This window comes from Emys orbicularis, chromosome 4 (genome assembly GCF_028017835.1).
Source record: "Emys orbicularis isolate rEmyOrb1 chromosome 4, rEmyOrb1.hap1, whole genome shotgun sequence".
NCBI classification, from domain to species: domain Eukaryota; kingdom Metazoa; phylum Chordata; order Testudines; family Emydidae; genus Emys; species Emys orbicularis.
The window spans coordinates 91,343,710-91,371,191 of NC_088686.1; the positions used below are offsets into that span (position 1 = coordinate 91,343,710).

Sequence of the window (27,482 nt, forward strand, 5' to 3'; positions counted from 1 at the left end):
AATATAATACACAGTAGCTTACAACAGTAAATATAAGAGAGAAGCCTGAAACAAAACTCTTCATTCAAACACTCCTGAATGATGCGTTTCAAATCCAGATCCAAATATTGCAGCCAGAGCTGGCCTTCAGTAAAAATGCACATAAGGCAAAGTCCCTGCCATGAATTGCTTAGAATCTTTAAAAGGACCTTGTACAATCTCGTCATAGCTGGGAACTCTGAGTCAGGACTACTGTGTTTCATTCCAGGCCTTGCTACTGGTTTGTTGTGTGGTCCTGGGCAAGTTACTATATGTCTCTGGTTAGAAATCTGTATAATGGGTATGAAACTACCTAGTTACATCACAGAGGTGTGGAGAGGTATACTTTTCATGTTTATAAACTGCTTTAACATATGTATATCAAAGGTGCGGTATACATTCAGAGTGACATTAGTACATGTTGTATACTATAAAGTACATATATTTTTTTTCTATCCTAACAATTGACGTCTGACTCTCTCCTTCATCCTAGCCTCTTTGTACTGCTCTGGCAGCTCCAAAGGGACCAGAAATATCCATCATATTTCTCCACATGAAGCTTTTCCCAATGTGGGGGAAACCCCAGCTGGCGCACTTTAGAGCAGTTCCTAAAAAGTCTTCCACAAGCGACAGTCTTATGCTACAAACCCACTTGTCTCCAACAAATGCGGCACTTATCTTCAAAGAGGAAAGTACTTCACCCAATTGGAACAGAATTCCAAGTTGTGGAAGGAGATGCCCAGGCAATCTGCTGCTTTTATTCACTAATACATTACATTTCCAACTTATTTACGGCTGTGACATCGGGCCACAAAAAAGGTGTTGTTTGATAACTAGTAAAACAAGCTGATAAAATTATGTATCCAGCTGTAGGGTTTCACCTGCAATTAGTTATAGATCCAGATGTTTTACATTTGAAGAAGGATAAAGATTAAATTTTGAGTCAGTAGGAAAACATCAGGACACAAGCATAAAGGGAGACTTATATCCAGTAGTTTAGTTCCCAAATTAGATTTCATTTAACATTGTTATCTTATAGTTGGTTAAATAACACAAAAAGTGATTCATGCATATTTCATAGAATCATAGAATCACAGAATATCAGGGTTGGAAGGGACCTCAGGAGGTCATCTAGTCCAACCCCCTGCTCAAAGCAGGACCAATTCCCAACTAAATCATCCCAGCCAGAGCTTTGTCAAGCCGGGCCTTAAAAACCTCCAAAGAAGGAGACTCCACCACCTCCCTAGGTAACGCATTCCAGTGCTTCACCACCCTCCTAGTGAAAAAGTTTTTCCTAATATCCAACCTAGACCTCCCCCACTGCAACTTGAGACCATTGCTCCTTGTTCTGTCATCTGCCACCACTGAGAACAGCCGAGCTCCATCCTCTTTGGAACCCCCCCCCTCAGGTAGTTGAAAGCAGCTATCAAATCCCCCCTCATTCTTCTCTTCTGGAGACTAAACAATCCCAGTTCCCTCAGCCTCTCCTCATAAGTCATGTGCTCCAGACCCCTAATCATTTTTGTTGCCCTCCGCTGGACTCTTTCCAATTTTTCCACATCCTTCTTGTAGTGTGGGGCCCAAAACTGGACACAGTATTCCAGATGAGGCCTCACCAATGTCGAATAAAGGGGAACGATCACGTTCCTCGATCTGCTGGCAATGCCCCTACTTATACAGCCCAAAATGCCATTAGCCTTCTTGGCAACAAGAGCACACTGTTGACTCATATCCAGCTTCTCGTCCACTGTGACCCCTAGGTCCTTTTCTGCAGAACTGCTACCCAGCCATTCGGTCCCTAGTCTGTAGCAGTGCATGGGATTCTTCCGTCCTAAGTGCAGGACTCTGCACTTGTCCTTGTTGAACCTCATCAGGTTTTTTTTGGCCCAATCCTCTAATTTGTCTAGGTCCCTCTGTATCCGATCCCTACCCTCTAGTGTATCTACCATGCCTCCCAGTTTAGTGTCATCTGCAAACTTGCTGAGAGTGCAGTCCACACCATCCTCCAGATCATTAATAAAGATATTAAACAAAACCGGCCCCAGGACCGACCCTTGGGGCACTCCGCTTGAAACTGGCTGCCAACTAGACATGGAGCCATTGATCACTACCCGTTGAGCCCGACGATCTAGCCAGCTTTCTATCCACCTTACAGTCCATTCATCCAGCCCATACTTCTTTAACTTGGCGGCAAGAATACTGTGGGAGACCGTATCAACAGCTTTGCTAAAGTCAAGGAATAACACATCCACTGCTTTCCCCTCATCCACAGAGCCAGTTATCTCATCATAGAAGGCAATTAGGTTAGTCAGGCATGACTTGCCCTTGGTGAATCCATGCTGACTGTTCCTGATCACTTTCCTCTCCTCTAAGTGTTTCATAATTGATTCCTTGAGGACCTGCTCCATGATTTTTCCAGGGACTGAGGTGAGGCTGACTGGCCTGTAGTTCCCCGGATCCTCCTTCTTCCCTTTTTTGAAGATGGGCACTACATTAGCCTTTTTCCAGTCATCCGGGACCTCCCCCGATCGCCATGAGTTTTCAAAAATAATGCCTAATGGCTCTGCAATCTCATCCGCCAACTCCTTTAGCACCCTCGGATGCAGCGCATCCGGCCCCATGGACTTGTGCACGTCCAGTTTTTCTAAATAGTCCCGAACCACTTCTTTCTCCACAGAGGGCTGGTCACCTTCTCCCCATACTGTGCTGCTCAGTGCAGTAGTCTGGGAGATGACCTTGTTCGTGAAGACAGAGGCAAAAAAATCATTGAGTACATTAGCTTTTTCCACATCCTCGGTAACTAGGTTGCCTCCCTAATTCAGTAAGGGGCCCACACTTTCCTTGACTTTCTTCTTGTTGCTAACATACCTGAAGAAACCCTTCTTGTTACTCTTAACATCTCTTGCTAGCTGCAACTCCAAGTGTGATTTGGCCTTCCTGATTTCACTCCTGCATGCCTGAGCAATATTTTTATACTCCTCCCTGGTCATTTGTCCAATCTTCCACTTCTTGTAAGCTTCTTTTTTGCATTTAAGATCAGCAAGGATTTCACTGTTTAGCCAAGCTGGTCGCCTGCCATATTTACTATTCTTTCTACACATCGGGATGGTTTGTTCCTGCAACCGCAATAAGGATTCTTTAAAATACAGCCAGCTCTCCTGGACCCCTTTGCCCTTCATGTTATTCTCCCAGGGGATCCTGCCCATCTGTTCCCTGAGGGAGTCAAAGTCTGCTTTTCTGAAGTCCAGAGTCCGTATTCTACTGCTCTCCTTTCTTCCTTGTGTCAGGATCCTGAACTCGACCATCTCATGGTCACTGCCTCCCAGGTTCCCATCCACTTTTGCTTCCCCTACTAATTCTTCCCTGTTTGTGAGCAGCAGGTCAAGAAAAGTTCTGCCCCTAGTTGGTTCCTCCAGCACTTGCACCAGGAAATTGTCCCCTACACTTTCCAAAAACTTCCTGGATTGTCTGTGCACCGCTGTATTGCTCTCCCAGCAGATATCAGGGTGATTAAAGTAAATGTGCTGCATTCACTGTTTTTAATGGGATTGTATTGCTAATTGTTTGAGAGTGTTTGGATGATTGAACATGTTCATGAATCCCAGGGCTTTGCAGCAGAACTAATTATTCATCAGAAAATGTTTAGCAGAAGTACTATTTATTTCTATGATCCTTTCATCCAATAGCCTGTAACCCAGCTCACCAATCATACATCATTAATCATGAGTGCTGAATAGCAAATAGTCAAAGAGAACAGTTTGTGAGCATCACATAGACTGGCATTTGTTCACATGAACTCTTTGGCTAACATTCATGAATAACACATACATTTCCAGAAATTGGTATTGATTCCCAGCTTATTCACAGGGTTAGTTCCAAGATGAGTCACAAAACATGACTGCATTCATCAAATGTATTTACAATGAATTATTAGACCAGCTCTAGTTAGAATCCAGTGGAAAATGTTCTCTGGATTCTAAGGACTTTCAAAAGTGCTCAGGATTGACCTAACTTTGCTCCTGTTGAAATCAGTGTCCATTGAGTAAACTGCCACTGATTTCAATGGGATCAGAATTAGGCCAACATGGAGTGCTTTGGAAAATGCAGCCCCTAAAATCTATTTATTTTAATCCACTAGTTTTTCACTAAGAAACTTATTAGTCCCTTTGCAAAGGGAGTGTTTTGAGCTTGTGTTCACTTCTCTAGAACCTCAGCAGCAAACACACAAACACTGTTCCCAGATGTGTGCTCACATTCTTGCCATTTCAAAAAACAAGAAAGTAAAGAAAAAGGCTGATTCCATTTAGAATACAGTGAAGGAAAAACATAGTGTTTGCCAAATGGAAACAGAGACAAATAGGGAGATTTTTCAAAGGCATAAATAACATTGAGACACTTGATTACCACTGAGTCAATGAGCATTAGACACTTAACTGCTGTTTATGCATCTAGAAATCTCCCCCAAAGCCACTAGGGAAAGTAAATGGGACTTGTGCTCCAAAGTCAGTAATGGTATGTCAACACTGCAGTGTAAGCCCGGGCTCAGGCTCAAGCCCAACCCTCCCTCCCCCTTTCCATCTACACACAGAGCTATCTGATCAGGCCAGCAAACCCTCGGGACCCAGACCCTAGGACCTGGCAAGTGGGGGTGGGTCTAAGCCCAAGTTCCACTGGGACTTGGGTCCACAGTGCACTCCCATTTTGCAGTGTGGACACAGTTTGGGCCCAGGTCCCTCTGACTCAAGTGCTGATGCTCCACCAACACTATCCTCAGTCCAACGGGCCAATGTTCCTATCATTTCTATACCAACACTAGCCAATCAATTCACAGGAAATGGAAACAACCTCTTGGTTCTCGTACAGCTATTTGATGTTTAACCTTCCATTCTATTCTGACTGCTGAGCTGCAAACAGAGTGAACCATCTCCTGCGTTAGCTATGGCCACCAACGGGAAGAAGTCCTTTGCCAAACATGTTGCTACCTGGTCATGGCACCATAGTCAGATTCTGGTAAATCTCTGGTGGGAGATAAGCAAGAGGTTTGACTTCAGTAACAGTACCAGAAATGAACATGTGTACTAAGAAATAACAGACACGCTGACAGTGTTGGGGATTCACAGGCTGGTGAGCAGTGCAAGGAGCAGATTAAGTGGCTCAAGAGCAACCACTGGAAAGCCAGGGATGAGAATAACATTTCCGGGAAACCCCACCCCCACCCATCATCTTGCCTCTTTTACAAGAACTTTGATTGGGTGGTGGGTACTGTGCCAAGCACTGAACCCCCAACTGTTCACAATAGCCTGGTCAGCTGGGATGGTCACCTTCTGAGCCCCAAATCTAGTGTAGGACTAGAGGGGAACCAACACGCACCGGATCAGGCTAGCAAAGTCCCCAAGGAGGATTTGCTGCTGGAGCAGGTGCAGCACATTGTGGGTCCATAGTCAGAGGAATTGTGTGATGACCCCCCAGAGGAGCAGCCAGCCATAGAGCTTGCAGAAGAGGCAGAAGTAGCCCCAGTGCCTGGTAAGTGCTTGGCTCCATGTTTTTTGTTGTTGTTAATATATGAATGGGAAGGATTTCTGGTTTATGATCCAATACAATTTTTTTATAAGGCACGGGTAGCAGCATGTATCTGCTAATGGCAGAATGCATACCAGCACCTTGGCATCACCCCACCACCACCATTACCAAAAGAGATACCAGGAAGCACAAACAATGGTTAAGCAAGCATTTAATATTAAACTTTTACTAGATACTTGCACATTCATCCAAAGATGTGATGGGGTGTTGAAAGTAAGAACTGTATATTGCCTTCCCTTTTAGTTCACCACATTGCACAAATTGGCTATGTCACAGCATAAAGAGCTGCTTGTAAACAGTAAACTGTAGAGGGAAGGGGAAATGTAGTGCATGGGTGACTAAATCAATGTCTGAAATGAGACAGGGGGATTGTATGCAGTCCAGACATATGCCGGAGAAGGGGGTCTAGATGTGCAGTTCTTTGAGAGTCTATTTATTGTGTGTGTGTGTGTGTGTTTTCATATAGTCCATAAGTAGATGTAGTCAGAGCAGGCTGTACTGTAAGCCATAGGGAGTCAGTAATCTATGTGGATGCTAATGCAGCATCCTGCTGATTTCCCTCATGAATTTTGACCCAGTCACAGGTGCTGATACCTGCAAACATTTGCTGAAGTAGGAACACCAGACAGGTAGTCACATTTCACGGACGGGACACCAGCCTACTCCACTTGTTGCTCCGACACCATAAGCGTGAACACCTCTGTGATATGCATGGCTTTAGCTTGGAATAGAATGTCCCTTTGCCGTTCAGGAACCTCATAGATTGTTATGTCCTCCACAATGTGGAATTCCTGAAAGGACTGAGAAACCTTAGGTAGTAAACCATGGCAACCTTCCATTCCAATGGTCTCCAACTTTTAAACATTTGTAAATTTCATCTTACCATTGTGGGTGCACTTTTTCACTCTTCTCAACCCAGTTGTGTCTGCAGAGCTTCTGGGAACTGAAGTATTCCTAAGGCTACTGAAGTGGAGTTTTACAAAGTATCATTTTTGGCCTTGAGATTCCACAGGCTCTTTTCTATGAGGATATACCAAACCTTTGTTGAAGCAGAGACAATAAGGTACTGTTGGTCTGTTTTCAGGCCCTTCCACCTCTGCAGCCCAGTTACACTGCAGCAGAAGTTTGATTTCAAACTGTCATGGAGTGGTCAAAGAGGAAGTGTTTCCCTGATGAACTTATGGTGGACATCCTGGACAGGGCCAACAAGCAGGTACAATACCAAAGTGAAAAGGATTCACAGCAAGTGGAAATAACCTAATCCTAAATTTTCCTATAAACCTTGTTCATTCCCATTGCTTTTCATAACATCCAATCACCTTTCTTTCAATTTCCTTTCTAGTTTGTGTGTATAGATTGGAGCAGGGACCTTGTCTTCATCTGTACCTTTAAAACACCTAGAACATGGTTGGTGCTATACAAATAATAACCAGTAACTGTGAGCTTAGCCTGCAGGCTGTGTACAGTTGCATGTTTTTGAGGGTGCAAAGGGTTCATATGCAGTTTTACCAATCTGCCCATTGCACCCAATTTGGAAAAGTCCACAAAGACTTAAGCAAATCATGTTAAATACCAGTACCTAAGTCATGCTGTTATAGGTAAAAGCAGTAAATTGTAGCAGAAGGCATGAATTCCCAATCAATATTCTACACAAACCTCTGGGGTAGCAGAATAACTTAGTGTTAGGACTGTTGAATGAAAGCACTGTATGTGCAGTCATTAAACTGTGAAATGGTCAAACATGTGCATGAAAATAAATATAGAACTGGCTGTAAATACTATTTCTTCACCTGCTTCTAAACCACGCATCGTGTAGAATTTTATGAGAATGTTTGTTAAAGCGAGAAATTTATTTACAAGGAAATATTGGTATATTTCAGTTGAAACCATATGTTTCGTTTTATACTATTCAGTTACATAATGTATCTAGTTTTAAACGTAATGCACTCTAAAAACCAGAGCCGGCTCCAGGCACCAGCCCACCAAGCATGTGCTTGGGGCGGCGCCTGGAGGGGGGGCGGCGCGACGGGGCGCTCCGGCCCGAGAGCGGGGCCGCGACTGGGCTCGCCGCCCTCCCTGCGGTGCTCCGGCCGCCGGGAAGAGCGGAGCCGCAGCGGGCTCGCCGCCCTCCCCCCGGCGCTCCGGCCGGTCGGGGAGAGTGGGGCCCTGGCCGGGCTCGCCGCCCTCCCCCCGGCGCTCCGGCCGGTCGGGGAGAGCGGGGCCCCGGCCGGGCTCGCCGCCCTCCCCCCGGCGCTCTGGCCGCCGGGGAGAGCGGAGAGCCCCCGGCGGGGCTCACCGCCCTCCCCCTGGCGCTCTGGCCGCCGGGGAGAGCGGAGAGCCCCAGCCGGGCTCTCCGCCCTACTCCCGGCGGCCAGAGCGCCGGGGGCTCTCCGCCCTCCCCCCGGCGCTCTGGCCGCCGGGGAGAGTGGAGAGCCCCGGCCGGGCTCGCCGCCCTCCCCCCGGCGCTCTGGCTGGTCAGGGATTGCGGGCCCGCGGCCGGGCTCGGCGCCCTCCCCTGCCGTGCTGGGGCGGGGCGGCGGGTGGCTTTTTTGCCTAGGGCGGCAAAAAAGCCAGAGCCGGCCCTGCTAAAAACACCGAGAAATAAAATCCCAGAATGAATGTATTTGGCTACAAAATGGACAGTTTCTAATCTTTTAAAGATAGAACTGGGAGTTTAAGTAAATTTTACTCTGGAAGCTTTTTAATTTTCTTTATTTGCTGTATTGGGGAGTGGTCTGGAAGACAGGAGGTTCAAATTGCAAAGTCAATAAGGTCCTAGGATATTTGTCACTGTCTATCTTCTCACCGTTATAATGCAATTGATTTCATTTGCCACTGCATTGTGGCATTATGGAGTCTATAAATCCATTCAGATGATGGGAACACACCCTAGGCTGACCTGGGGAAGTACATATGAAAAGGAAAATACTGTGGACACTGTCAGGTTATAGCAAACATGACAAAGAAAATTCAATGTACCTGATTAGAGTAAATGCTTAGGTACTCATTCTAGGTTCAAAACCAGGGACACTTAAGTCATTAGTGACTGGCTAATCAATTAAAATTGTGTTATAACCTAATTTTTCCTGATATTTTCAGCTCAGGGCCTTTCCACCTACCACATCCACATAGGGGAGCAGGTGGCTTACTCAACAGGAAAGGCAACAACAAAACTGAGGATTATATTGAATGAAAGCTGTCAGGGCTGCAGAGGGACAAATGGACCTAAAAAAAATGCTCATGTGGGCTGCAGGCTTCAGAGAGTTGGAATTTATGTGGTGGTGTCAAGACATTGCAGTTACATCAAATCAAGGCACTTGGCAATTTATAAGGAGTAAAAGTGTACCAAAGAATTTTTTTATTTATTCTTCAGTACCTCCTGCATGAAACGGAAAAAAAAGCAGAGATGTTAAATGTGCTTTCTTTTTAAATTCTCTTAGCATCAGTTTCTTAAATATGCTGGGCCAAATTTGGCTCTTGCTTATGCCTGTGTAAATCCAGAGTTAACTCACTGAAGTCAGTGGTATTACTCTGATTTCCCTCAGTGTAAATAGGAGCACAATTTGGCCATCAGACTTCTTAGATCTTTCACAGTGTTTCTGTTCAAATTTCTTTCCAGCCTCTTCTCGGGCAGAACATGTCAAATTTTAAAATGTGTTGTTTCCTCCCAACCCCGGCCAAAAAAAAAACCCTCTTGTTTTGCTCCTATCAGTTTCCAGGCAAGGAGACAATGATACTACATACAGCCAGTGAAATGTATTTCTGCAGCACTTGCAAACTTGGTGCACAGTTTGCTGGGGGGGAAAAAAACCAAGATGAGCATTATAACTTCAATTTGTTCCCTTGGGGAGGTAAATAGGACTAATTGCAAGAATCATGTGCCCCCAGTATATACCTTTATCCCTTAAGAAGGAACATTCTATAGACAGTTTACTGACAAACTGTGGGTAATCATTGGCATACTGGTTTTGACTGGAAAACACTTATTTTACATAAATTAAATATGGATATAAAATAATATGAAATCTATTCAAAACTATGGCACATATAAAAAAATCATCCATTTATGGGCTAGCTCCATTGGGGCATCATAGGCTATGCTGGCAAAGTTTCTGCTGCAGTGTCACATAGGAGTAGGAATCAGTGAATATGGACATGGCCAGACCTATGTATAATGTGCTAAGTACTGCTCTACCCTTTGGGACAGTCAAGCATGTAACCCTATAATTAGATTAATTTCTACATAACACTTGCAGGTTATCTTTAACTTGTCAGATGTTTCCAATCCATGGTATGAATCCCAGAGCAGAATTTGCAGCCTAATGGCTTCATAAAATCCTGAGGCCAAATTCCACTAGACTCAGTGGAGTTCCACCAGGGTTAATTTGGCAGATAGTAGAGAATTTGCCTATCAGAAATGTTTGGTATTCAAAAATCAACTTCAGGTAATAAAATGACCCCCTTCCAAAGTCACCTTTGTACAGCAGAATGACTTCTGCAAAGGATGTTTCCAAAATGTTTCAACATTCTAATGAAAAGGTGCAAGAAAAAGAAAATGTCTATCTCATTAAGATTAAGGATGGGATTTTCAAAAGTGCCTAAGTGAGATGGACACCTAAATCCCACTGAAAGTCAAAGGACATTGGGTGCCTAATTCACCTAGTGCTTTTAAAAATCTCACCTGAGTGTTTACATTCTGTGCAAAGCTGCCGATGGCATATCACTACTGGTGGTGCCTAGGTATACGAGTGTGCCTGTGCAAATACGTCTAAATTGATCTTGCTGACCATTAAATAATTAAAGTTCAGAATGAAACTGTCTCTAGCTCTAGTAACTGAATTGTACATTGCAGCCCATAATATTATTATTGTGTATTACTTTGGTATGCAATATGTGCTAAGGGCTGTGCAGACAAATAGGAGGACACAGTCTCTGCCTCAAAGAATTTAGTCTGAAACTAAAAACAGTACTTAACTGGCAGGGAGTTCATTAGATCTGGCAATATTTTCTCCATCCTATTTTATAAGGTAGCTGATAACAATCTCCTATGTGGAGCAAAGCAAATAGTGGATTTTTCAGTTTGGGGGCCAAAGGAGAAATCAGTTCAATTTGAACTGAAACTATTTTTTGTTGTTGTTGGTTTTTCTCACCGAAATAAAAAACAACCAAAATAATTTCAAGTCAAACAAAATGTTTTGTTCAATCCGAAACACTTTTTTCTTGTTTTGTTTTGTTTGTTTCATTTTAGGTTGTTTTTCAGGTGTTTTCACCCTTTTTTAATTAGCTAAATTTCAAAATGAAACACTGTTTCAAAATGAAAAGTTAAAATGTTTGCTTTCAGAAATGTCTAAATGAAAGGTTTTCATGTTTGCAGAAAAAAAAATCAGGTTGGTGGGTTTGGTGGGTTTGTTTTTTTGCCGAAACTATTAGCTAAATTCAGTTTGAATCTGCAAATAATTTTGGTGCCCCCAAATATGCATTTACTATTTGCCAAAAAAAAAAAAAAAAATCCTGCTCTAATCCTATAGCCATTTATGAGACACCAGCCAGTCATGTGTAACTGTCAGTAACAGGATCCTTTAGTTCTTATTTGCTCTGGCACCCTCTGCATGCAGAAAGCAGTTCTGAGTATTTTAAGTATAGTAGGGATACAACTCTGTTCACATTGGAAAAGAAGTATTATCATGTAGTATAGTATCATGTAACAGTGGCAGACTGCTGGCACAGGTTATTATAAATAGCTTGTCAAAATAATGCTAGACCTGTACTGTTAATGTGACAGTGAAATATTTAGGTAAGGAGATTCAGAATGATTTAGATGTAGCTTGTGAATTGCTCCAATTTATATTGACTTTGACACAATATTGTGCTTGTATAAAATGATCTTTAGAAATATGATCTTCTCCTTACTCGTGTTAGTATCTTGTCAATAGGTCTGATGCACGTATCATTTTGTAAAATATTGACAATGCTCTTATTTAATGTAATCCAGTGCTCTTTATGACAGATAAGTTTTAGCTTCATGGAAGAGAAGGTAAAATAGTAGCACTTTCTTCCAGGTTCTTTGCTGTTAGCACCAGAAAGACTTAATATTAAAGAGAGAAGATAAATGCAGAAACTCAGGCCAGAAATTGTTGGAAACCAAGACTGGTGGGGGATAAAAACTTATGTTGCGAATGCCCCTCTAACCTGCTGCTATTTGGGGCATTCAGCATGTAACCCTACAATAAGAAAACATACACACCTACTCGCTGGTTCCTTTAAAACAAGTTGTCTTTATATATAGCTGTATAACAGTTCATGGCAGAATAGCAGCCAGTAGTCAGAAAAAAAATGTCAAGCTTTCCCCATTTTTCTCTTATTTAAAATTCCTAAGTTCACTAAAGGTTTTAGGTCCCTAAAGCCTGTAGGGCCTTTAGGACCTTACAGCATGCATCTGTTCTCAAAAGACTGATTGTTTACACCCAAGACCTTTTGATGCTGCAAGGGCGTCTCTGTCAGGTTGCCATGACCCTGGGAGAACTCAGCCATTGCAAATAGCAACATTCTTTTTTCTCATTGGAGCCAAGTACTGAAATGAATCTCTGCTTTAAATAAAAGTAACAGGAGCCCAATTCCATCCTCAGACAAGTATAACTCCCATCAGTTTCAGTGGCAGTTGTACCACTGTCTTAATGCAAAACTGGGCATCGATTTCGATGGTATTACAGTAACTCCTCACTTAAGGTTGTAGTTATGTTCCTGAAAAATGCAACTTTAAGTGAAACAGTGTTAAACAAATCCAATTTTCCCATAAGATTTAATGTAAATGCGGGAGGTTAGGTTCCAAGGAAATTTTTTGGGGGCAGACAAAAGACATTATATACTGTACAGTACTGTACTGTGGTGGGGAGGTGCCCCTGGCTTACCCCTGGGGCTCAGAGCTGGGGGTGCAGGGTCTGGGAGGGAGTTAGGGTGCGGGAGGGCGCTCAGGGTGGGGGTGCGGGAGGAGGCTCAGGGCTGGGGCAGGCAGGAGGTGCAGAGCACTTACCTGGGGCAGCTCCTGTTTGGTGCAGGGGGTGTGCAGGTGGCTCTGCACGGCACGGCACCGCCCTCATGGCCGTGATTCTGGGAGCTGCCTCCCCCCCCCGGACCCCGGTAGGCAGGGCCACCCGGAATGCAGGGGCCTTAGGGGCTGCAGGGCCCTGGGCTAAGGGGGCCCCGGGGTCCTGGCCTGCAGCTCTAAAGCCCCTTTCGGAATGCGGCCCTGCGAGCACAGGCCAGAGGACTCAGGAGGAGCAGGGGCAGCCGTGCAGCCAGCGGCTGGAGGGAAGCAGCTCTTTCCCCTTCAAAGTGCCACTTCTCTCCGGCTGGCTTTGAAGGGGAAAGCGCTGCTTCTTTCCGGCCACTGGCTGCGCAGCTGCCCCTGCTCCTCCTGAGTCCTCCGGCCCGTGCTCGCAGGGCCGCATTCTGAAAGGGGCTTTAGAGCTGCAGGCCAGGGCCTCAAGGCCCCCTTAGCCCAGGGCCCTGCAGCTCCTAAGGCCCCTGCGTTCCGGGTGGCCCTGCTTGCCGGGGGGGGGGGGCGCAGCTTCCCCACTCGCTCGCTCCCTCCCTCCCTTCCTCCCTCCGTCCCAGAAAGTCCTAAGCCCCGCCAAACAGCTGTTTGGCGGCGGGGGAAGTGCTGGGAGGAAGGGAAGGGGAGGAGGCGGAGAAGAGGAACTTGTGCAATGCTCCCTTGTAAAGTCAGCCAAACGACGTTATAAGAGAGCATTGCACAACTTTAAATGAGTATGTTCCCTAATGGAGCAGTGATGTAACTTGGAAACAACATTAAGCGGGAGGACGTTAAGTGAGGAGTTACTGTACATGGGGAGTCAGGGCAGAATTTGCCCAGTAGATCAGATTCTGCTCTCATTTACGCAGTTGTAAACCCAGTGTGACAGGACAGTGGACAATGAGTGTTCCCATTGACTTCAATGTAGCCAGGATTTCACCCACAATCTTCATGGGAGCATACCACAGCGAAGAGCTGCTCCTTGGATGCACTCAGAAATTGCACAGAGCCCTGATCTCACAGAGCTCACACACATTGACTTTTGTGAGGTCCCTGGAGGGAAGGAAACATATGCAAAGACTCTGCTCCCACATCTGATGCTTTTGAGGTATTATTATTTCGCTTTACTGCCCTCTGAGCCCCACAGCAGAGGAGAGTATCTGGGCCTTTGCCTTTAGGATTTTGGTTTGTGCCCTAGAATTTCATGTCCATGTTCTGTCCGTGCTTTGGTGTTGCTGCTACCCTGAACTGTGACAGGAAAACACTGAAACTGGAACTCAGGTCTTGGTAGATAAGTAAAGCAGGGGCAGGATATTATTTTCAACTATCTTGTTTTAAAATCTTATTTGTCATTTTTAACGTTTTCAGTTTAAACATGTATAGTGCTGGTGGTTTGGGATTTTTATGTCGTTTTAAAATGTATGTATTTTAGAAAAACTCTTCAGTTCATCTTTAAGGCATTTGCCTTCTTTACCGTGGAATGCTGGAAGTGACAATATCCATCCCTGCAAAGTATTATTCTTCCCGACGGCATGGGCATAGGTATTTTATAGTTTGATAACTACTTTAATTGCATTCTCGATCAAAAATTAGGCTACTGTGGTGTCCCAGTTCAGAAACATGTAGATGTTGCCTCTAATAAGGTAGCTGCCTGTCTTATTACAGCAAGCTTTGGCTTTTATTCAGGCTTCAGATATTGAGTCATCGAAGTAACAGAGCCTGTATCATCATCTTCCTACCGAAGCAGGCATTCCAAAAGTATACCATAGGGAGCAGAGTTGTATTTTGATTCAGTATTTAATTAAGAGTTTGGACAATACATATAAGATTGAAAACAGCCAGGGACTGAGGAACCAGCAATTGCAACACTGGCAACAGAACTGAAAAGGAAGCACTTAATCTTCTATAAACAAAGAAGGCAAAAATGCTGCTAAAATTCCGGGATATTTTCAAGGTCTTAATATATACAGAGAGTGGAGCAACAACAATACTAAGGCCTGGTCTACACTACCCGCCTGAATCGGCGGGTAGAAATCGACCTCTCGGGGATCGATTTATCGCGTCCCGTCAGGACGCGACAATCGATCCCCGAATCGACGCTCTTACTCCACCAGCGAAGGTGGGAGTAAGAGCCGTCGACGGGAAGCCGCAGAGGTCGATTTTGCCGCCGTCCTCACAGCGGGGTAAGTCGGCTGCGATACGTCGAATTCAGCTACGCTATTCGCGTAGCTGAATTTGCGTATCTTAAATCGAACCCCCCCCTGTAGTGTAGATGTAGCCTCAGAGTGAGTCTTTTGCCTGCTTCTGTAATAGTGAAACCAACTGCATGCTGTCCAAGCTATAGCTAAGTGATTTACAGCACTGTGTTTCCAGAAAGCTAGAAAGCAGAGACCACCTCAACCCAAATATCAGCCAAACCCATAGACTGGCAATGACACTTGCCTGGAAGGAGACCTATGCAGATAACGTACTATGTGTGGCAGAAAGAATTGGGAACCAACGAGAATTTGAGGTGAAACAAGAGCATCCCAGGAAGGAGGCTGTTTGAGGCAGCTCCTGCTAGCAAACACCAACCAAAGGAAGGCTGCCAAGAAAGCTTAGATGAATAAGCTTTAAAACTTTTACAAACACCCAAGGCACAAAAGCTTAGACAAGCCCACCCTGTGTTATATGACAGTTTTCTAAACTTAATCACAAATTTAAGCATTAAAATGTTTCCAAGTGTGTAGGTATTTTGGTTGGTTGGTTGTTTTGGATAGGGCTTTTAGCAATGCAAAATACATGGATTAAAATTAAGGGCCTGATTCTGAACCCCTTACTCACTTTGAAGTACATATGCAAGTTGTCCTAATTGAGTGTACTGGGATGGCTGGTGTGAGTAAGTACTACTCAAGGTGCATGAGGGGTTGCAAATATTATCCGAGTCATATTGGTTGTCTGGTTTTGTTTGTTTGTTTGCCTTGGGTCCAGCTCAACAAATCACTTAAAAGCATGTGCTTAAATCCCATTAAAGTCAATGGGATTTAAGTAATAAGGGTGAGATCCCTGAAGAGACTTAGGCATTGCAATGATGAGCATCATAATGACTGTTCCACTGTGGTTAAATATTGAAATAGTGAATGGGCCAGAGAGGAAATGGGAGAATGGGTGAGAATGACTCTGTAGTGAGTGTGCTAGCCCCTGAGCTAAAAGTTATAGGGTGGACACCATCACCTCCTGGATACAGAGAGAGACCCAATCTGGTAGGCAGCCTCTGACACACCTACCAGATCAGGCCCTGCATGTGAGTTAGGTGGCTGAATGCCTGTCTTCCCCTGGTTTGTGAGTTGCTTTGAGGCTTAGGCACGAGATAGGTATCCAGGAGCCCAGAGGGAGGCACCAGTGCAAATGCCTAGAGGCAGAAACACAGGTGCCTAGGGAACTTTTATGGCAAAAAATTAGACCGAGTGACTTTGGGCACCTACAGGTTTCAGTGGGAGTTTTGCGGATCACAGTGGAGCCTAAACTGGGATGTAGGTCCCTAAGCTCGAGACTTAGGTGACTAAGTATCATTGTGGATCTGGGCCTAAATGACCAAAATAGTTATGAGAAATGCAGAGGGCCCAATACAACTCCCAGTTCAGTCAATGGGAGCTGGATCAGGTCCCAAGTGCCTGAGAACCTTATAACATGCAGAAAGGTTCAACACTGGTCTATAGCTGAAATATTTATGTCAAAGGGACCACCTTAACAGAGGTGAGGCAATTCCAGAGCATATATATGCTGAATTTCTTCTTACCTTATTCTTAGCTTGAGACTTCCACTGACAATTAAAAACTGGTTACACACTAGCCACCATCCCCAGTAACCTAACTGCTGAAACCAGCCAGAATAGTGATTGATTAAAAAAAATTCAAATGTGTATTTTTGCCCCAGAAGAGAAATATAACTATTTTTCAAAACTTTCCCCAAAAATGCACCCAGCTTTTCATACAAAAACAGGTTATCTTGAATACTGTGTGCAGATGTTGTTGCCCCATCTCAAAAAATATATATTGGAATTATAGAAAAGGGCAACAAAAATGATAAGGAACAGCTTCCATATGACGAGAGATTAATAAGACTGGGACTTTTCAGCTTAGAAAAGAGACGACTAAGGGGGGATATGTTAGAGGTCTATAAAATCATGACTAGGGTGGAGAGAGTAAATAAGCAAGTATTATTTACCCCTTCTCATAACACAAGAACTAGGGGTCATTCGATGAAATTAATAGGAGGCAGGTTTAAAACAAAGAAAAGGAAGTATTTCTTTACACAATGCACAGTCAACTTATGGAACTCTTTGCCAGAGAATGTTGTGAAGGCCAAAACTATAACAGGGTTCAAAAAAGAACTAGATACATTCATGGAAAATTAGATAGGTCTGTCAGTGGCTACTAGCCAGGATGGGCAGGGATGGTGTTCCTCACCTCTGTTTGCCAGATGCCGGGAATGGGAGACGAGGAATGGATCACTTGATAATTACCTGTTCTGTTCATTCCCTGGCATTGGCCACTGTCAGTAGACAGGATACTGAGCTAGATGGACCTTTGGTCTGACGCAGTATGGCCATACTTATAGTCTTATGTTACCTGATAAGATAAAATTTCATTTTTCAGCTTTAACCTAGAAAGTTTTATCATATTAAAGCTTTATTCTATATCCTTTATTTTCTCTTTCCTGTTATCAGTGATTAACTGTGTGCTTTGAAAGAATAGATATCTTCTTTTTATCTTTCCAGACCTCTCCTCTCATCCTGTATTTATTTTTCCACACTTTGAAGCCTATATGGAACTATAGTGAAACACTTTAAAAAATACTATGATTGCTCAATTTTTAAAGGGTGGAGAGGGTATAGCCTGTTTTCTACCTTCAATAATCAAGCCGGTTAACTTCTTACTTAAAAGGAAGCACATAAAACACTGCTGTTTCTGCAAATGACTGTGTTCAAGAAATGTTAATTACAGGGATTGTAAGGGAGAAGATGCTAGTTAAGTAGGGAATCTTTTTGGTATTTCTGGCTAATCTTTTCAAACTAATATATTCACTGCTGCCAAAACTTTGACTTGTTTAATGACTGGTGACACTTTCCCCTTTGAACACCGTATTTACTTTTTCAACACGAATTGGTAGTAGTGGCAGATCTTTATGGACCCACACGTATGCATGGTACTGTGGCTTTAATAAGGGAGTCCTACTGTAAGGACTCTTTCCAAACTCGCTTCTTGGCTTTTTAAGTGACGGAACCCTGGTGTAATTTGAGAGCAGAGAGATCCTAGGGATTGCATTAGCCAAAAGCAAAGCTCCACATTACCAGTCCAGATGTGAAAGAAATAGTAGCAAAGAGCTCAGTCTGGGGCTCCGGAGACATCTGATCTCAGCCTTCCTCTGCACCCCCTCGGCTTTGCTACATTTCATCGGCAAGAGAGAGGAGGGGGAAGGGGAAAAAAAGAAGAAAGTCACGAAGTTTTGCTTGAGCCCTGGAAAAGGGGCGGGGGGGGGGATCCCCGACGTAAGTCAGGGCAGTAGGGGATCTTCCAGGGGATCTCCTCTGGCTAGGGAGCCTTGGATGCAACTTGGAGCCAAGTCAGTGCCTTTAATGAAGCATGCTGAGTCTGTGAGGAGTGGCTGGAGGAAGCGGACTGCCTTCGCTGCTGCGGCTCCCTAAGCTGCCCTGATCAGGGGGGTAGCCGGGCAGGGTCCTGTGCGCGTTTGCTCTCTCGGACCAGCTGATCCCTCTGCGCCCCTTCCGAGCCCCTCTGGCTCACTCCCGCCCCCGGGATGCTGGGGCTGCGCTTGCTGTGGGTCAGCTGCCTGGGCAGCCTGTGCCGAGGCTATTTTGACGGTCCCCTGCACCCGGAGATGTCCAACGGGACTCTGCACCATTACTTCGTGCCGGACGGCGACTACGAGGAGAACGATGACCCAGAGAAGTGCCAGCTGCTCTTCAGGGTAAGCGAGCACCGGCGCTGCAGCCTGGGCGGGGAGCAGGGGCCGGCGGGCGGCGGGCCCAGCCTCTCCCTGCGGGAGGAGTTCACCATCCTGGGCCGGCAGGTGGAGGATGCGGGCCGGGTGCTGGAGGGCATCAGCAGGAGCATCTCGTACGACCTGGACGGGGAGGAGAGCTACGGCAAGTACCTGCGCAGGGAGTCCCACCAGATCGGCGACGCCTACTCCAACTCCGACAAGTCCCTGGCCGAGCTGGAGAGCAAGTTCCGGCAGGGCCAGGAGCATGAGAGCAAGGAGGAGAGCCGCCTCAATGATGACTTCCAGGCCATGCTCGTCCACACCCGGGCCCTGCTCACGGAGACCATGGTCATCTCCACGGGGCTCCGGGATAAGTATGAGCTGCTCTCCTTAACCGTCAGGAGCCACGATGCCAGGCTAAATAGGCTCAGGAACGAGTATCTCAAAGGGTGACGCCCGTGGGGCAGCAGAGACCTGGGCATTGGGTTGGGAAACAGTTTCTTGTGGTGGCTACTAGGAACAGTAAGCACAGGCGTCCCAGCTGGGGGCTTCTCCTTGGAGGGGAAGTGGCATTGACAAAACCAAGCCAAACTTACAAGCCTAGAGTCACCTCGGTGCCCATCATGGCGAGGGGGACTCTGCTTTTCACCATGCTCTTTGCATTCACCCGTGGGCCTCTCCCTGCCACAAATTATAGGACCCAGGTACAAGGCAGTGGAGAATCAGGCAGGTTGGTGAGCATTTGCTGGCAGGACTTGTCCCAGTGAAGTCCTGCAGGGAACTGCTCAACACCAACAAGAAGGTTGCAGTCTGGCCCTGCATGGTGCCGAACATTCCGATCAGCACAAAATGAGGGATTCCCCCCATAAAATCTGGTTTAGATTAAATATAGAAAAAAAATTAAAAGCAAATATCAGTTAATGGGGAGATTTAGCACATTGCTGTGACAGTGTTATTAAAGGGTAAATATCATGGGCCTGCTACTCTACTTGCCTTGCACTTCTGTCCTCACTCTACACCTATGCAAAGTAAGTATAAAATGCTGCCACAGAGTCTGCCACCTTTACTGATGGTGAGTAGCAGCACCTTGTTCCAGAAGACACTCTGTTGATTTCAAAATAATAAGCTTCCTTACAGAGTAAGGTGCTACTCAGTAGAAGTAAAGGTGCTGTAACCTGCCCTTTGCTAGCATTTTACAAGGACTTTGCATAGGTATAAAACGGCTGCACAAGATACCAAACAGCAGAGGATCAGGCCTTGTTTTTTTCAAAGTAGGTCCTAATTGCAGTTTAATAACATGTGGAGTGGGTTCTGAAGTTCTGTAGATTTTATTATGTACCTCCCACTAACACACAACTTTCTTTCTGGGACTGTATTTATAAGATTTGATTTCTGGTTTATTTTTTTTTTAAAGTTATGGGTTGTAAATTGTAAACAAATAGCACATGTATAGGAAGCTGAAGTTTAGAGGTATGTTTAAATTAAGTGTCCCAATATTTAAAAAAAATACCCTGTATTGTGCATCTCTGATTACAATAAAGTAACCTTATCATTTTAGATTTTCTACCATTAGTTAATGTCATCTTTTCCAGCTAGATTCTTGATTCAACTAATGCATATGTACTGGACTATGGATCTCTTGAATCACTTTTGTTTTCTTGTTTTTATATTTTTTTTACTTATTCAAATATAGGCCCTCTGGCCTGCTAATAAATCCTTAGCTTTCTTGGTTTGTTAACAGCACATATATTCTGCTTATGTAAAATATTGTTCTGCTAAATAATTTAAAGCTGTGATTTTCATTTGTGTTTTGATAGAAGATACCATTCTGGCAGACCTTGTACTCTTTAAGGCTTGTTAATATGTGACTCTAAGTTACCAAACCCCAAGAGCCAGCTGAAAAGGCATTTGAGATTCAGACCCTACAAAAACTTACACACGTGAGTAACTTTAAATAAGAAATGGAAAGCAGAAATAAGCACTACTCCCAGTAGTGTTTGTAGTATCAGACCCTAGACTTTTAGAGTCTTATTTTTCTAAACCCGATAAAAGGTTTTGTCTGTTCCAAGACAGTGATTTTTATTTATGGTTACCTCTGTACTTTTGCTAGCTAATCTATTATTAAAAATTATTTGTGTTCCTAGACAATAGCAAAAGTGCATAGCAGGTCTTTGCATTATGGTTTAATCTTTACTACCATCAATGTTTAATCAATTGGGTGGAATATTAGCTACTGCATTACTGGTACTGCCGGCAGGATCACTGTTTGGGTGAAAATAATAATTGTTCATGTGTTGTTTTAATAAATATTTGAACACAAAATTGAAGCACACATTTTCTTTTATGGTTCTATGAGTCTATACCTGATTTTAATCACAAGGTTGTCAAACATATCTTTTCAGCAAAAATGCTGGAATATGAAGTGCCTACCTAGTGAGAATTTGCTTTTTACTAAAAAATATAAAATTCTTCAGCACACAACTGCTCAATGCAAGTAATGCTAAAAAGAAAGTGGCTACGGCAGATTCTTTGGCGCTCACACCTGTTAAAAAATCAACATATAGAATTTGCAACTTTATGGAGTTGCAACAAAAGTTGTTTTGTAAACATGTAGGGCCCAATTCTGCCAACCATACTCATATTTAGCAGTACCTTACTCTACAACTAGTGTCATTTGGTAAATTTTTCAAAAGTGCTCAGTCAGGGACAGATTTTCAAAGGTATTTGACACCTAAAAATGCAGATAGGTGCCTAATGGGATTTTCAAAAGCACATAGGCACCTAATTCTCATTAGATCAATGAGAGGTAGGCATCTAGGCACTTTTAAAAATCCTACTAAGTGCCTATCTGTATCTTTAGGTGCCTAAATACCTTTGGAAACCCGGCATTAAGGCCTCTTTGAAAATGCTGCTCATTCATTTCAATAGGACTGTTCACAGAGTAAGATATTACTTAATGTGAGAAAAGGTGGTAGAAGCTGTCTCTAAAGGCAATATACTTACTGTTTGTGGTGTTTTGCTTTTGAGTCCACACTACTCTTTCTCACCAATATTTTTGAGCTAGGCTAGTGACCATACCTCAAAGAACTTGGGGGATTAATTCATACTTCACTGTCTTTCCTATCTTTCTTTATCTCATCCGCTTAGAATTTTGTGCCAAATACATCTGTACTTTAACTCCATTTGTACTAAGATTATTTAAGAATAACTTTGTAGCTCCACTGAGCCAACAGAGTCACCCCAGAGATGAATTTAGCCTTTTGCTTTTAAATTTAATGTAAAGGCTCACTCCATGGCCTCTCCCCTCTCAGCTTTTTGGAAAACAGTATTCAAGCTTGAGTTTTAGAGTCTCAATTTAATAAGTCACTGGCCACAATATCATCTGTAAACCTTATTAAGGGAAGTGAGGTGCCAAACATGGCTTGAATCCACACTACGGGTTATTAAAACCATTTTATACCTCTATTCAGACCCTACAAGAAAGATCGTCTCAGACACAGTTCTCTTGAACATAGCTTACGTTAAATTGGTTTAGCTGTACTATGGAGAAGATTTGTTGGTAGCACAATGTTATTTGGTCCTTCCAAGCAATCCAGCAACACACAGCACAATGTCAAGAAGGTAAAGGCTTGCATAGTAGCTACTTCCAAAGCAGGAATTATACAGGGATGTTTGGTATAACTGCACATTCAGATCAATGTCCCTGTGTATGTATATACACCTAAAGTTATTTGAAATTCATGCTAGTGTGATCAAGTTTCTGTGACAAATCTCTCCATTGGATATTTATATCTCAGCAAAAATGTTTTTAAATATACTCCAGATTGGAATGGCAAATCAGGCCATAGCACAATGTTAAGTCATTAACAGAATGTTGCTTATCTAAAGTTTGAAAAAATTCTACTTTGCCATTTTTAAAATGAGTACCAAATAAAATGGGGGGTTGATTCTGCCAACACTTAGGTCTGGATTATAAAAAGTTCACCTGTTTATCTAAAGGTGTGATTTTGAACCAATTTAGTTAACCCGATGCAAAACCGTGGATGAACACTTAAATGTATTTAAACTGGGTGTATATCTGTTCAGTTTGTGTCAATAAATGTGTAGGCACAAACTAAGCTGATACAACCATTTAAAAACCATTATAAATGCATCAGTGCAGGGGTTTGGACTGGTTAAAAAGCCTTAGCAATGGGTATAGAATTTACTACAGCAAGTAATTCCACTGAAGTCAGTGGTAAACTGTACTGGTACAAAGTGTTTGCAGGACTGGATCATCAGTGATTTTGTCTGGCTTTTTAGGGCCCTTAAAATTACAATTAAGGCCTTTTTAAAATGACAGAGGATTGCAGTTCACTTTGTAGTCTACTTGCTTTTCTTTGTTTTGATCTAGGGCCAGATCTTCAGCTGGTGTACCAAGTTACAGCAACTGTGTGTCTGGTCCTCTGTTTTTAAACTCCTGGGTATGTATGTTGAAGGGGTTAACATATACTTTCAAGCTTCTCGCTGAACATTTCTTGAGGATTTTAAATAAGGGACCTTACTGAATGATTGCAGCAGTTACTTCTACTTAGTAACTCATACCGTTATGTCAAAATATTGCAGCCCATATGGCGCTCAATCATTTTAAAAAAAAAAGTAATAGGCTGAATTAAGAGCAAGCTGCCTTTTTCTGTTATGACTCTATCCCACCCACTACAGCTCATTTCAAAGCTGGTGTTTTATCAGTTTGTTGAAGAGCAGATGGAGTCAGGTGATGGAGTTATTTTTTTAAGCAAATCATATATCTGGAACTATCATAAAGAAGCTTACTTGTTACTGTAGTTTTGAAGGAGGCTTTAACTCACTCAGCCCCAAAACTTTACAGATGATGCTCTAAGTCAGTAAATAGACTGTTTTTATCCCCCTCGCGTAGCTTACATCTGGAGTCAGTTCTATGTCCTAAACATTCTTGTACCTTAGGTATTTTCTTCTCAGAGATACAACATTCAGAGGGGAGGAGAACTATTTTAAAGATACGGGGTGGCTCTGAAAGACTTGGTGTGTGGAAATTGCTTAAACTGGGCTCATATCCATAGCAGTGCACAGCAATTCATCAAGATTTGCACCTGAAAAGAGAAAAAGACACTCTAAGATCATTACACTGTGTACAGTAAGGTAGTAGTCAACAGGGTGAGCTAAGGACAGAGCATAATCTGATTCTTAGCCTTAGCTCAGAAAATCCTTGTTTTTGTGGGTTGCATATGGAACCCTCAGTGAAAGAAATTTGACAGCTATGAATAATGAAGTAAACATTATGCTTAGAATTTGTCTAACTGCAAAAACATAGTTTGCCTAAAGATTGTTAAGGAAATTTGTTTCCTGAATCTTTGCCCAACTATTAGCCATAAAACAAGCAAAGTATGGGTCTATGTTCAGTTCCTGAAATGTATGCCTCACTGACACAAATAGAGAACCTGCCACATAAACCATCCACACACTTTTTCCATGTTTTACCAGTGTAGTTATTAGAAAAGAAAATAACATTGTGATTTTTTTCATTTTCTTCATAGTCTTCTTGCTTACAACATCAGTTAACAACTGGAGAATTCCAAGTTTAAGGAACAAAGCTGTAAAGAAGAGAACATCTATCTTCCATAAATATTATAGCCAGTGGTGAGCTAGAGCCGGTTCTCACCAGTTCGCGGGAACCGGTTGTTAAATTTAGAACCGGTGGTTCTAAAAGGGCTTCTAAATTTAACAACCGGTAAAGCTCCAGCAGCTCGCCTCGCCGCCCCGCCCCCAGCTCACCTCTGCTCCGCCTCCTCCCCTGAATGCTCTGCCCCACTTCTCCTCCCCCCCCCCCCCCCACTTCCCGCGAATCAGCTGTTCGTGCGGGAAGCCTGGGAGGGCTAAGAAGCAAGCATGGCCTGGCTCCAGGCGCTGCGCGGCCCGGGTCCAGCTGCCCGGCCCGGCTCCGGCCGCCCGGCCAGGCTCCAGCTCCGGCTCCGGCCCCAGCCACCTGGCACAGCCGGGCTCCAGCTCCGGCCCCAGCCGCGCAGCCCAGCCGGGCTCCGGCTCCGGCTCCAGCCACACAGCCCAGCCCCAGCTCCAGCTGCACGGCCCAGCCCCGGCCCCAGCTCCAGCCGCCAGGCCCGGCCCGACACAGCACGGCTATAGTGCTGCCAGCCACCTCCAGGCAGCTCGGTAAGGGGGCAGGGAGCAGGAAGGGGGTGTTGGATAGAGGGCAGGGGAATTCGGGGGGGTGGATAGGGGTTGGGGCGGTCAGAGGGTAGGGAACAGGGGGATTGAATGGGGGCAAGAGTCCCGGGGGGGCAGTCAGGAAGGAGCAGGGGTTGGATGGGGCAGTGGGAGGCAGTCAGGGGCAGGGGTTCTTGTACATTGCAGTTGTACTTGAGTTCTGCTGAACCTTGAAGAGGTACCATGGTTGTTTGCAACATGTCATTAGCATTCTCTCATTAGAAAATGCAATGCCAAGTGCACCTTTTCTTCTTAAAAGGCAACTGTGTTCAGTACGTACATCCCTTTTCATTACTTCATTACTTTCATTAGTTAGGTCTAAAGCAGACTGAACAATTAAAAGGGATCTCACAAAACTGGAAGACTGGACAACAAAATGGCAGATGAAATTCAATGTTGATAAATGAAAAGTAAAGCACATTGAAAAACATAATCCCAACAATACATATAAAATGATGGGGTCTACATTAGCTATTACCACTCAAGAAAGAGACCTTGGAGTCATTGTGGATAGTTCTCTGAAAACATCTGTTGAATGTGCAGTGGTAATCAAAAAAGCTAACAATGTTAGGAACCATTAGGAAAGGGACAGATAAGAAGACAGTAAATATCATAATGCCACTATATAAATCCATGGTGCGCCCACATCTTGAATACTGCATGCAGTTCTGGTTGCCCCATCTCAAAAAAGATATATTAGAATTGGAAAAGATACAAAAGGGCAACAAAAATGATTCCATATGAGAAGAGATTTAAAAGACTGGGACTGTTCAGCTTGGAAAAGAGACGACTGGGATATGATAGAGGTCTATAAAGTCATGAATGATGTGAAGAAAGTGAATAAGGAAGTGTTATTTACCCTTTTACATAACCCAAGAACTAGGGGTCATTCGATGAAATTAATAGGCAGCAGTTTTAAAACAAACAAAAAGAAGTACTTCACACAACACACAGTCAACCTATGGAACTCATTGCGGGGGAGGTTGTAAAGACCAGAACTATAACTGGGTTAAAAAAAGAATTAGATAAGTTCATGGAGGATAGGTCCACCAAAGGCTATTAAGCAAGATGATCAGAGATGCAACCTAATGCTCTGGGTGTTGCTAAACCTCTGACTGCCAGAAACTGGAACTGAATGATGGGATGGATCACTCGTGAATTGCCCTTTTCTGGTCATTCCCTTTGAAGTACCTGGCATTGGCCACTGTCAGAAGACAGGATCGTGGGCTAGATGGACCATTGGTCTGACCCAGTATGGCCATTCTTATGTTCTTACTTAGAAACACATGCCGAACCTTTTATCCATGTGAGAGCAGTTGGTCATGTTTGAACTTATTTTGGAGAGAAAACAATCTGTAGGGAAGGTTGGCTTAGAGAGAAAGTCATAATTCGGAGTTAAGATTGGCAAGTGTAGGATGACAGAAGAATTCCCATACTTAAATAATATTTTCCATACACTTTCCATATTTCATATTACACGTTCCACATTTTACTGCAGCAGCAGTTGCCATCATAAATTTTGTTTCACTGGTAATAACACATTTTACAATAAACAGACTGTCAATGTTTCAAGAGGTTTTTCAGTCTCCTTAATAAATCATCTCTTCCTACAAATATATGACCACCATAATTTACACAATTTAGCCCACTGAAGTCAATAGAAAAACCTCAAAGGGCTGTGGATCAGGCCTTTAGTTTTTAATCATCACTTATTTTCCTTATGATGGTTATTTGAGAGCTTAATAGCCACATATCTGGACAGTGACAAAAAAGATCCTTCATGTAAATTGTTTTGATATTACTGAATAGTTCTTTGATAACATCTAGGCTTAGAAGGACATGATAAACTTCTTGAGACACCAGAACCTGACCTTCCTTAAGAATTAGAATCTGTCCTAGTTTAATATAAATTTAGTTTATGATATGTGATGCATTAACATTTAAACTCAGTTTAATTTCTTCCCAGTTATTTTCATATTTTGATATTTTCACACTGAAATACGATCCTTATGCCCTCTGTAATCCAACATACTTTGCACTAAACATATATATGCAAATAAATGCATCATTGAAGCTACATAAAATAAAATGAATAATATGAGATTCTTTTTGTAATATTTACTCACTCATATTGCACATAATGTGTATATTCAGTTCAGATTAATTGTGTTAGGCTCTAATCCTACAAACATATAATTGCATTAGTAGACACCAATCAGACCAGCAGTCCTATGGGCTTCAATGAGACTACTCATGTAAGTCAGGACTACTTGTGGGAGTAAAAATGTGTAGACTCTTCCTTTGTATAGGGCAAATACTTGTCTGAATTGAAGTCCAGGTTAAAAGACTTGATACAGCCTTAAACCTCCTTCCTGCAAACACATACATACACACTTTTATGCATAATCTCAATACATACCCACAACCCATATATGAAACTCCCACAAAACTCAATAGGGTTTGTGCATGACCATTATGACCCTTTGACTGTGGAAGAGGACCCATTCCAAAGGAGGTTGAGGTTGCTCATCATCTGGTAAGAACAAAGCTCTATGGATGTCTTGAGAGATGTGCTAGTAGGAGAAGGAAGTAACTGAAGTATGTGCAGCAGAATTTATCTTTACTT

The 27,482-nt window shown here is 43.5% G+C and overlaps 1 protein-coding gene across 1 annotated transcript; it reads left to right on the forward strand.

Annotated features, from left to right (window-relative positions):
- Positions 1-18,430: 18,430 nt before the first annotated feature.
- FIBIN (fin bud initiation factor homolog) lies at positions 18,431-19,069 on the forward strand. Its single transcript, XM_065402410.1, has one exon. The coding sequence runs from the start codon at positions 18,431-18,433 to the stop codon at positions 19,067-19,069; it is 639 nt and encodes a 212-aa protein (XP_065258482.1).
- Positions 19,070-27,482: the final 8,413 nt, after the last annotated feature.

What these genes read in the sequence shown, in the direction of transcription:
- FIBIN (XM_065402410.1), top strand. Translation starts at nt 18,431, where the DNA reads ATGCTGGGGCTGCGCTTGCTGTGGGTCAGCTGCCTGGGCAGCCTGTGC.